Here is a 12,409-nt window from a genome sequence, read left to right as displayed (position 1 = left end):
TACAGTTTTTTTGGAAAAAGGCTGTGTTAAATTATGCAAAAGGTACTGTGTAACATTTACTGAAAGTTTGAAACAAATATGTTTGGAATATCCTTAGAAAACATGTAATTAGAATGAGAAAATAAAAGTTTTGGGAATCGAGCGACAAAGATTGGATTAACTTTTTAGTGCATTCCAGGTCCATAGGATGGATTATCTTTATCCTCTGCAAACTCCTCCTCCAGCTTCCTCTTGTTCCTCCTCCTGTTTACTCTTGCTTGTATTTTTAGACTCTTTACAGCCCTGTCTGCAGCCCGAAGGCGTTCCTTGTCTAAAGCAAGCATCGCTCGTACCATGTTAGAACCTATCTTCATTCCCATATTTCTAAATACCTTGCACCTTACAATGTTGCCATCATTGAAAGTCGCAACAGCAACTTCACTTTTACTCATTATTATACTTCAACAAAACAGAGACTCAAGAAACAGAATTAATTACGAATATTTTCGAGATAACGACAGAGTAAATAAACATGAAACAATCGACAATCACACCAGCGATAAATATTGAACCATCACAGGTTAGCCACAACACATACTTTGTCTCACATCACTAAAATGTACCTGATGAACACGGACGTTAATAATAATACCATTTGACAGCAGTTCAACAGCGCCACAGTGGGTCACGCCGATGTAGAACATATTTAAAAAAAAATTTAAAAATACACTCCTGGAAATGGAAAAAAGAACACATTGACACCGGTGTGTCAGACCCACCATACTTGCTCCGGACACTGCGAGAGGGCTGTACAAGCAATGATCACACGCACGGCACAGCGGACACACCAGGAACCGCGGTGTTGGCCGTCGAATGGCGCTAGCTGCGCAGCATTTGTGCACCGCCGCCGTCAGTGTCAGCCAGTTTGCCGTGGCATACGGAGCTCCATCGCAGTCTTTAACACTGGTAGCATGCCGCGACAGCGTGGACGTGAACCGTATGTGCAGTTGACGGACTTTGAGCGAGGGCGTATAGTGGGCATGCGGGAGGCCGGGTGGACGTACCGCCGAATTGCTCAACACGTGGGGCGTGAGGTCTCCACAGTACATCGATGTTGTCGCCAGTGGTCGGCGGAAGGTGCACGTGCCCGTCGACCTGGAACCGGACCGCAGCGACGCACGGATGCACGCCAAGACCGTAGGATCCTACGCAGTGCCGTAGGGGACCGCACCGCCACTTCCCAGCAAATTAGGGACACTGTTGCTCCTGGGGTATCGGCGAGGACCATTCGCAACCGTCTCCATGAAGCTGGGCTACGGTCCCGCACACCGTTAGGCCGTCTTCCGCTCACGCCCCAACATCGTGCAGCCCGCCTCCAGTGGTGTCGCGACAGGCGTGAATGGAGGGACGAATGGAGACGTGTCGTCTTCAGCGATGAGAGTCGCTTCTGCCTTGGTGCCAATGATGGTCGTATGCGTGTTTGGCGCCGTGCAGGTGAGCGCCACAATCAGGACTGCATACGACCGAGGCACACAGGGCCAACACCCGGCATCATGGTGTGGGGAGCGATCTCCTACACTGGCCGTACACCACTGGTGATCGTCGAGGGGACACTGAATAGTGCACGGTACATCCAAACCGTCATCGAACCCATCGTTCTACCATTCCTAGACCGGCAAGGGAACTTGCTGTTCCAACAGGACAATGCACGTCCGCATCTATCCCGTGCCACCCAACGTGCTCTAGAAGGTGTAAGTCAACTACCCTGGCCAGCAAGATCTCCGGATCTGTCCCCCATTGAGCATGTTTGGGACTGGATGAAGCGTCGTCTCACGCGGTCTGCACGTCCAGCACGAACGCTGGTCCAACTGAGGCGCCAGGTGGAAATGGCATGGCAAGCCGTTCCACAGGACTACATCCAGCATCTCTACGATCGTCCCCATGGGAGAATAGCAGCCTGCATTGCTGCGAAAGGTGGAAATACACTGTAGTAGTGCCGACATTGTGCATGCTCTGTTGCCTGTGTCTATGTGCCTGTGGTTCTGTCAGTGTGATCATGTGATGTATCTGACCCCAGGAATGTGTGAATAAAGTTTCCCCTTCCTGGGACAATGAATTCACGGTGTTCTTATTTCAATTTCCAGGAGTGTAGTTGTAGTCTTCGGAATTGAATAAATTATGTATCTATTAAAAGGTAATAGTCTGCAGATTCAGAAAACGCAAAAAAGTAAAAATTGAACTTTTCATGATTTTGAGCCTTTCCGGAGCCCCTTAACGTTCGGCAGAACGGCCCGTGTGCCGCCGGCTTCAGGCGGGGGCCGAGCGAGAGGAGGCCGTTTGCCTCCCACCTGTGCCCGGCGCCTCGTTACAGGAGTCGCGGCGGCTTATCTGGCGGCTCAGTGCGAGGTGCCCGGCAGACGGCGCGACAGGATGGCCGCCCTCGACCGCAGGTTCCTCAACGTCGTGGTGCTCGGCCTGGGCTTCATGTTCGCCTTCACTGCCTTCCAGACCATCGGCAACATCGAGGTGGGGCCCACGCTCTTTCTACACGTACATCTATACTCTGCAAACCACTGTCACATGCTTGGCAAAGGGTCCTTCACATCACGTATCAGGATTTCTTCCCATAAGCAAGTCACGAAGGATGTAGCCAGAATTTTGTCAAAGGGAGGGTCGGATTTGTTGTAGAGGGCCTTAAAAAGACTCGTGTCTTCCATTTATTCTGAAAGTCTCCACAAATAACGATCAACCATTTTACATTAAATGAATCCGCAATTGCAAATGAGGACAACCATCAGCTGTAGAAAGTAAAGACGGCAATCAAAATTTGTGCCGGCCGCGGTGGTCTAGCGGTTCTAGGCGCTCAGTCAGGAATCGCGCGACTGCTACGGTCGCAGGTTCGAATCCTGCCTCGGGCATGGATGTGTGTGATGTCCTTAGGTTAGTTAGGTTTAAGCAGTTCTAAGTTCTAGGGGACTGATGACCACAGATGTTAAGTCCCATAGTGCGCAGAGACATTTTTCAAAATTTGTACCGGACCGGGACTCGAACCCGAATTTCCCACTTATCGCGAGCAGTTGCCTTGCCATTTGTCGTCAACCATGCGTCTGCGACCTGTACATCCACTACGTACGGGGTGTTCAAAAGTCTCTCCGCAGTGCCGTACGATTGTTAGCCGCGCGTGCCGTATGATTGTTCGCCTACCTGGGTTACTTCCCTTCAAGTGGACTCTCCCAACAATCCACTGTTTCCTTTATCTCAGCTTCTGTTAAGTGAAATACTGATGGGTTATTTTCAACAAGATGGTGCAACCGCGCATACAGCTCGAGTTTCAATGTCGCTCTTGTTGATGTTTTTGGTGATCGGATAATTTCACAGGGTCTTTGGCCTCCACGGTCGCCTGATCTAACACCACCTCACTTTTCTTTTCTTTTGGGGTGCAACGAAAGCCACTGTTTATAAAAACCGTCCATCGATGATTTGAAAACTGCAACATCCACTTTCACTGCTTCTGTTACAGAAGATATATTACAGCTTGTGTTTGGAAACATGATTAGACGAATTGAATTGTGTTCAAAAATGGTTCAAATGGCTCTGAGCACTATGGGACTTAACATCTGAGGTCATCAGTCCCCTAGAACTTAGAACTACTTAAACCTAACTAACCTAAGCACATCACACACATCCATGCCCGAGGCAGGATTCGAACCTGCGACCGTAGCGAGTTCGTTTTATATTATTGCGAAACAGAGGACAGAGTGTCTCGGATATGATACGTGAATTGGGGTGGTAATCGTTAAAACATCGGCATTTTTCGTTGTGACAGGAGCTTTTCACGAAATTTCAATCATTAACGTTGTCCTCCGAATGCGAAAATATGTCGTTGGCACTCACGTCGGGAGAAATATTCGTTGTAATAAAATAAGAGAAATCAGAGCTCGCTAGGAGAGATTTAAGTGTTATTGTCTCCCGTGCGCTGTTCGAGAGTGGAACGCTACAGAAGTAGCTTGAAGATGGTTCGACGAAATTTCTGCCAACCATTTAACTGTGAAATGCGGAGTAGGCGTGCAGACATAGATGTAAATGTGAATGGAGCGCTGTAACAATTTGCTTAAATGCCTCTCTGACCGCGTTATAATTAGCGTAATATTGCCTTTGCGGTCGGTTCTGGAGGCATACGTAAGGCGTTGTGGTATACTCCTAGAATCCTCACGAACGCTGGTTCCTGGAACCTTCTAAGTAAACTCTGGCAGGGTAATTGGTGTTTTAAACGTCTCCCAGTTCAGATTTTCAAGTTTCTTCGTGGTACTCTCCCAAGGGTTAAAAAAACCTTTGACCATTCGTGCTATCCCTTTCTGAATACATTCAGTATAGAGATGGGTCGTTCGCGAACTAACGGGTCCAAAGGAACGGTTCACCAAGATGAACGGAACGAGCGAGGAACGAATTGTAAGGAACGGTGTTTTACAGTTCACTTCGGTCGCGGCTTTCTAATTATAGTTCCCGGGAACGGGAACCGGTCGGTTTCGTTCCCGAAACGGGAACGTCGGCCGGTCTCGTTCCAGCCTCGGTCCCGTTCCCGTCTGTCTCGGTCTCGCTCGGCCGGACTCGTCCTTCTTCGCGCGGCCACTCGTCGCAGTTCCATTACCGACTGCTCATAGTTCTTTATCGAGTTGTTGCTCGTTCCGTTCGCTTCGCACCCTCATTCTAGATCTGTTTCAAACCTTTTTTGAACTCTGAACTGAGCGTCCGCAGCTCGTGGTCGTGCGGTAGCGTTCTCGCTTCCCACGCCCGGGGTCCCGGGTTCGATTCCCGGCGGGGTCAGGGATTTTCTCTGCCTCGTGATGACTGGGTGTGGTGTGATGTCCTTAGGTTAGTTAGGTTTAAGTAGTTCAGATGGTAAGTCCCATAGTGCTCAGAGCCCTTTGTACTCTGAACTTCTGGTCTGGTTCTATTCAGCTTCCACGACCGGTAATTAAAATGTATTTTATAATTATGTAAATTACATAAAAATATCGTGATATGTAATACATACATATTTTCAGGTAACAAAACGGCGTATCAGCTTACTTCACTTTTCCGATAAACAGCAGAAGAAATACAGGGTTATTACAAATGATTGAAGCGATTTCACAGCTCTACAATAACTTTATTATTTGAGATATTTTCACAATGCTTTGCACACACATACAAAAACTCAAAAAGTTTTTTTAGGCATTCACAAATGTTCGATATGTGCCCCTTTAGTGATTTGGCAGACATCAAGCCGATAATCAAGTTCCTCCCACACTCGGCACAGCATGTCCCCATCAATGAGTTAGAAAGCATCGTTGATGCGAGCTCGCAGTTCTGGCACGTTTCTTGGTAGAGGAGGTTTAAACACTGAATCTTTCACATAACCCCACAGGAAGAAATCGCATGGGGTTAAGTCGGGAGAGCGTGGAGGCCATGACATGAATTGCTGATCATGATCTCCACCACGACCGATCCATCGGTTTTCCAATCTCCTGTTTACGAAATGCCGAACATCATGATGGAAGTGCGGTGGAGCACCATCCTGTTGAAAGATGAAGTCGGCGCTGTCGGCCTCCAGTTCTGGCATGAGCCAATTTTCCGCGGGCTACGCGTGAAACTTGCCCGCACACGTTCAACCGTTTCTTCGCTCACTGCAGGCCGACCCGTTGATTTCCCCTTACAGAGGCATCCAGAAGCTTGAAACTGCGCATACCATCGCCGAATGGAGTTAGCAGTAGGTGGATCTTTGTTGAACTTTGTCCTGAAGTGTCGTTGTACTGTTATGACTGACTGATGTGAGTGCATTTCAAGCACGACATACGCTTTCTCGGCTCCTGTCGCCATTTTGTCTCACTGCGCTCTCGAGCGCTCTGACGGCAGAAACCTGAAGTGCGGCTTCAGCCGAACAAAACTTTATGAGTTTTTCTACGTATCTGTAGTGTGTCGTGACCATATGTCAATGAATGGAGCTACAGTGAATTTATGAAATCGCTTCAATCATTTGTAATAGCCCTGTACTTGTAAAAAGGAAAGATTTTTTGTTATTACACATGCAAAGGACGTCGGCACGGCACACACTAGTAGCCATTTTCCGTCTTTTTTTAATGCAAGGTAAAAGAGCATGTTCATTATTATGGAAGGAAGACCGACTTATAACCGAGTGTATGGTGTCAAACATTTTGTAAAGAGCATATGATAACTCCTACAATATTATTTCAGTGGTACAGGGTAGCGCACGAAAAATCGGCCCCGAGTACTAGCTGCTCATTGTCGCTTACCAATCGTCATCTATTGTTTCGAAGTTGTTTGTATTAGCTTATTTGTTATTTCTTCACTGCGTAATTATTACATATTTATCTGTTCTGCTCGTAGCGGTCTACAAATCGTGCGTAATTGGCGAGCAGTCTGAACTCGAGGCTGGTTTTTTGTGCGCCACCTTATATCATTTTACTGCGATCAGCCACATAACGCTACAGTTCGCTAAACGAGATGTTTTGCAGAATCACGAAAACTACAAGTGTGTGAGAATTCTGTTATGAATAAAAACTAAGTACTCCAAGGGGCACGCAAGTGCCCCCTCTTGGCGGCTTCCATCTTCTTTCATAAGAACTATATACCAAGCACAGTGAACGGTGAACGAGTAAAAATGAACGGTTCCCAAGAAAGAGCGATCACCAGCGAACTAGTTCCCAAGGATGAACGACTTTGCCCACCTGTAGCTCAGTATCGGCTGCTACTCCCATGTAGTATCGCTGCCACACATCAAAGCATTCTAGGACGGATCGCACGAGTATTTTCTAAGCAATCTCCTAGCATCTGACCTGTGAACTGAAGTTAACCACCGGCTTTATCCATTTCATCGTTCCGTTTTACATCGTTATAAATTGTTAAACCCAGATTTCTGTAAGGGCTGACTGATGCTAGTTATGACTCACTGACGTTGTAGCCTCGTTTCTTGCTGGTTGGTTGGTTGGGGAAGGAGACCAGACAGCGTGGTCATCGGTCTCATCGGATTAGGGAAGGATGGGGAAGGAAGTCGGCCGTGCCCTTTCAGAGGAACCATCCCGGCATTTGCCTGGAGTGATTTAGGGAAATCACGGAAAACCTAAATCAGGATGGCCGGACGCGGGATTGAACCGTCGTCCTCCCGAATGCGAGTCCAGTGTCTAACCATTCTTGCTGGTAGAAAAGAAAAGTGTGCCATTAGGTTTAGTTACTACAATAAATTATTTTTTAAAAATACTCTACGTTTTCATTACTACGTTAGTCTGCAGTGGCTATTAAATCATTATCGTCAATTATTTGACATTCAGCTTTGGATAAATGTCTCTTTCAGGCCCTTTCATGCCACAGCGTTTTCAGCGAGTTCTCATCTTCGCTACTTCTGTATTTCTTTTTCCTAGTTCGATCTATTAATGCTGCCTTAGGTCGTCATTCAGATCATTCTCTATCTCTTGCAAACCAAAAAGAGAACTTCCTGATCGATTCACTATCCACTCGTCTGGCTACATGTACTTGGCACATCCATTTCGTTTCCATTACTGCCGAAACACGCGTCTATCCCAGCCTGTTCCCCTATCCATTTTTGTATTTTCCTGCGTAATGATTTCTATGCAAAAGCAGCCCTCGTCAGTTTTACTCTTCTGTTAATTTTATTCGCTGCTAGTCATCGGAAATGAATTGTCTTAACATTGATTTTTATGATGTGGAAAATACACTACTGGCCATTAAAAATGCTACACCACGAAGATGACGTGCTACAGACGCGAAATTTAAACGACAGGCAGAAGATGCTGTGATATGCAAATGATTAGCTTTTCAGAGCATTCACACCTACAACGTGCTGACATGAGGAAAGTTTCCAACCGATTTCTCATACACTAACAGCAGTTTACCGGCGTTGCCTGGTGAAGCGTTATTGTGATGCCTCGTGTAAGGAGGAGAAATGCGTACCACCACGTTTCCGACTTTGATAAAGGTCGGATTGTAGCCTATCGCGATTGCGGTTTATCGTATCGCAACATTGCTGCTTGCGTTGGTCGAGATCCAATGACTGTGAGCAGAATATGGAATCGGTGGGTTCAGGAGGGTAATACGGAACGCCGTGTTGGATCCCAACGGCCTCGTATCACTAGCAGTCGAGATGACAGGCATCTTATCCGCATGGCTGTAACGGATCGTGCAGCCACGTCTCGATCCCTGAGTCAACAGATGGGGACGTTTACAAGACAACAACCATCTGCACGAACAGTTCGACGACGTTTGCAGCAGCATGGACTATCAGCTCGGAGACCATGGCTGCGGTTACCCTTGACGCTGCATCACAGACAGGAGCGCCTGCGATGGTGTTCTCAACGACGAACCTGGGTGCACGAATGGCAAGACGTCATTTTTTCGGATGAATCCAGGTTCTGTTTACAGCATCATGATGGTCGCATCCGCGACATAACGGTGGACGCATATTGGAAGCGTGTATTCGTCATCGCCATACTGGCGTATCACCCGGCGTGAAGGTATGGGGTGCCATTGGTTACACGTCTCTGTCACCTCTTGTTCGCATTGGCGGCACTTTGAACAGTGGACGTTACATTTCAGATGTGTTACGATCCGTGGCTCTACCCTTCACTCGATCCCTGCGAAACCCTACATTTCAGCAGGATAATGCACGACCGCATGTTGTAGGTCCTATACTGGCCTTTCTGGATACAGAAATTGTTCGACTGCTGCCCTGGCCAGCACATTCTCCAGATCTCTCACCTATTAAAAACGTCTGGTCAATGGTGGCCGAGCAACTGGCTCGTCACAATACGCCAGGCAGTACCCTTGAACTGTGGTATCGCGATGAAGCTACATGGGCAGCTGTACCTGTACAACGCCATCCAAGTTCTGTTTGACTCAATGTCCAGGCGTATCAAGGCTGTTATTACGGCCAGAGGTAGTTGTTCTAGGTACTGATTTCTGAGGATCTATGCACCCAAATTGCGAGAAAATGTAATCACATGTCAGTTCTAGTATAATATATTTGTCCAATGAATACCCGTTTATTACCTGCGTTTCTTCTTGGTGTAGCAATTTTAATGTCCAGTAGTCTATACTGATCAGCCAGAACATTTTGATCACCTACCTAATAGCCTGCGTGTCCAACTTTGGCACGGATAACAGCGGCGACACGTCGTGGCATGGAAGCAATGAGGTCTTGCTAGGTCGCGGGAGTGATTTGGTGCCGCATCTGCACACACAGGTCACCTAATTTCCTAAAATTCCAGGTAGAGGGGCGATAACCTCTGACGCCACGTTCACATCCCAGATGTGTCCGATTAGGTTCAGATCTGGCGAGTTGGAGGGGGGAGGGGGGGCAGCACATCAATTGAAATTCGCCACTGTGTTCCTCGGACCAATCCATCACACTCTTGGTCCTGTGGCGTGACGCATTATCTTGTTGAAAAATGCCTCTGCCGCCAGGAAACATGATAGTCATGAAAGGGTGTACGTGGTTTGCAGCCAGTGTACGATATTCCGTGGCGTCATGGTGCCTCGTACAAGCTCCACTGGACCCATGGATACCCATGTGAAAGCTCCCCAGAGCACAATGGAGCAGCCGCCAGCATGTCTCCATCCCACAGTCCTTGTGTCAAGGAGCTGTTCCTCTGGAAGACGATGGATTCGCGCCCTCCTATCGGCATAATGAAGAAGGTACCGGGATTCATCAGACCACGCAACGCTTTGTCACTGTGCCAATGTCCACTACTGATGGTCACGTGACCATTTCAGTCGTGGTTGCCAACGTCGTGATGTTAACATTGGCACTTGTATGGGTGTTCGGTTGCGAAGGCCCATTGTTAGGAAAGTATGGTGTTAGTTCCTCCACAGTTCGCCACCTATCCTGTTTTACCACTCTGCCCAGCCTGCAACGTCCGACATTTGTAATGAGGGGTGGCTGCCCAACCCCACGACGTCTGGATATCTTCATCTTCACCTTGATTTCGCCACGTGTTGAAGACACTCACCACAGCACTTCTCGAACATCCGACAAGTCGTACAGTTTCCAAAATGCGTCCCGGCCATCACAATATGTGTACAACACAGACACAGGTTAATGCTACAAACCTCAGACGAAACAGCACAGTATAGCTTTGTCGTACAAATGTTCCATAGCACTCACTGAACATGTACATGAGGTGCACATCGAACAACTCTTCATCAATAAACCTATCGATACTGCTGTGTACTGGTGATAACGTACAACTGATACTGCCAGAAAGACAACCCCGATAAAGGACTGAACAGTACTGAACGGAAGCCTGAGTGTGGACATTACTGTGTCAACAGCAAGTACGAAGAGTGAATGCAACAAGTTTGTTCAAACAAGCCAAACAGCCCATACAGTTGACATTTACACTGTTGTGCAGTTATTTTCAGTGTAACAATATTATGAAAAGGATAGTTGCTACTCACCATACGGCAGAGATGCTGATTTGCAGATAGGCACAACAAAAGAATGTCAAAAAGTGAGCTTCCAGCCAACAAGGCCTTCGTTGGAAACACACACACACACACACACACACACACACACACACACATGCGTGCAAACACAACTCACACACTCATGATCAGAATTTCTGCGTGCTGGGGCCAGACTGTGAGCAGCAGTAGTGTATGGTGGGAGAAGCAGCTGGGTGGTGGGGGTAATGAGGAGCTGGGGCAGAGTGAGGAAGGGATAGCAGGGTAGGGGTGGGGGGCGGTAAGGTGCTGCTTGTGGGAGCATACAAGGACGAGGTGGAGAGAGGGTAGGGTAACTATATGCAATTGGGTGGCTAGATGGAGGGTAGGAGGGAGGGGGCAGCGGAAAAGGAGAGAAGTAAAAAGACTGTGGGTGTGTTGGTGGAATAGAGGGCTGTGTAGTGTTGGAACTGGAACAGGGAAGGGGCTAGATGCATAATGACAATGACTAACGAAGGCTGAGGCCAGGAGGGTTAAGCGAACATAGGATATATTGCACAATTAAGAAAAGCTGGTGTTGGTGGGAAAGATCCAGATGGCACAGGCAATTCCGTGCAGTAGAGATACAAAGGTAAATGGGGATCAGAAATCCATTTACTCTGTAATAATCCACCAGAAATAAGCCACTGGAGACCATGTGCCTCTTATCAATGGGTATGAAAACAACAGATTTGTGTCAGGTAGAACAGTCACCAGAGTGTCGTTACCAGGCCTGGTAGGATATAGGCCCACATAATGGGTCATTAACAGCGTCAGATGTTGAGTAATCACTGTGAAGGACACGGAGATGCTGCATACTCATGAGAGACAGTGTTATCAGCACTTGACAGAATTTGAAAGGGACCTTATTGTGGGTCTCCATTTGGCTGGTTCGTCGAATCGTGGAATATCCAGGTTGGTAGGGCTTTTGGATGTGACAGTGGCCCTATGATGTACTGCATAGGACAATGACAACAGGCATACTTGTCATTAACGTTCCAGTCGACGTCATCTGACCACCACAAGGCAGATCTGCCGTATTGTGCATCGGACACATGGTAACCCTTTCACATCTCTATCTGCCATCTAAGAACAAAAAGGGACTCTCTGCAGCAACATTCTGTGTCGTCCTGCACCAGTGGTCAGTGACTAGCACCAACTGGATTAGGGAATTAACATCCCATGTATAGGCTGCAGCTAACACCACAACAAAAACTCTTCATTTGGAGTTGTGCCGTGACTAGGAAGCACAGATTCTTATGAATGGCGTCGCGTTGTGTTCAGTGACGTATCACTGTTTTGCACTACCCTGAATGCCTATCGTCGGCGAGTTTGGCGGCTTCATATAGAGAGGACCAATTCTTCTAATGTTTTAGAGAGGCATAGTGTGTTATTCCTGGTATCAAGATGTAGGGAGGCAGCAGATATGGCCACAGGTGATGGCTGGAGTGATTGAAGGAGCTCTGTCAGCACAACAGTATGTCATGGACAAGCTACATCCTCGTGAATTACTTCTCGTGTGACAACATCGTGTTGCAATTTTTGAACAGAAAGAGCTTGTCCACATGTGGCATGTGTCTCTGTCAACCATGTGTGTGATGTTGAGGTATTCCAGTGGGCAGAAAGATCCCCAGTACCAGTCTAAAGGATATGAAGAACAGTTTACGACATTTGTTGACCATCTTGTATCAGGAGAGGATATATCCGCTTTATGATACCCTACCCAATTGAACCTGGACAAAGGGCCTCTTTCAGTCCATTCCAGTACCAGTATCAACGATGACAACGACGATTTACAACATTTGTTCGCCATATAGTGTCATCAGAGGATACATTGACTTTATGACACCCTACCCAAATGAACCAGGCCAAAGGGGTCCTGCACCAGTATCAAGGACGATTTTCAACATTTGTTGGCCGTCTTGTTTCAGGAGAG

The 12,409-nt window shown here is 47.4% G+C and overlaps 1 protein-coding gene across 1 annotated transcript in view; it reads left to right on the top strand.

The window, feature by feature from the left end:
* The first annotated feature begins 2,409 nt into the window (after window positions 1-2,409).
* LOC126092683 (UNC93-like protein MFSD11) overlaps window positions 2,410-12,409 on the top strand; it is a 215,703-nt gene continuing 205,703 nt past the window's right edge. The window contains exon 1 of the mRNA XM_049908405.1: window positions 2,410-2,505. Coding sequence (XP_049764362.1) covers window positions 2,410-2,505 — 96 coding nt within the window. The remainder of the gene's footprint in view (window positions 2,506-12,409) is intronic.

This window comes from Schistocerca cancellata, chromosome 7 (assembly GCF_023864275.1).
Source record: "Schistocerca cancellata isolate TAMUIC-IGC-003103 chromosome 7, iqSchCanc2.1, whole genome shotgun sequence".
NCBI lineage: Eukaryota > Metazoa > Arthropoda > Insecta > Orthoptera > Acrididae > Schistocerca > Schistocerca cancellata.
Note: the sequence above shows the minus strand (reverse complement) of the source record. Positions and strands in the feature narration are given on the sequence as shown.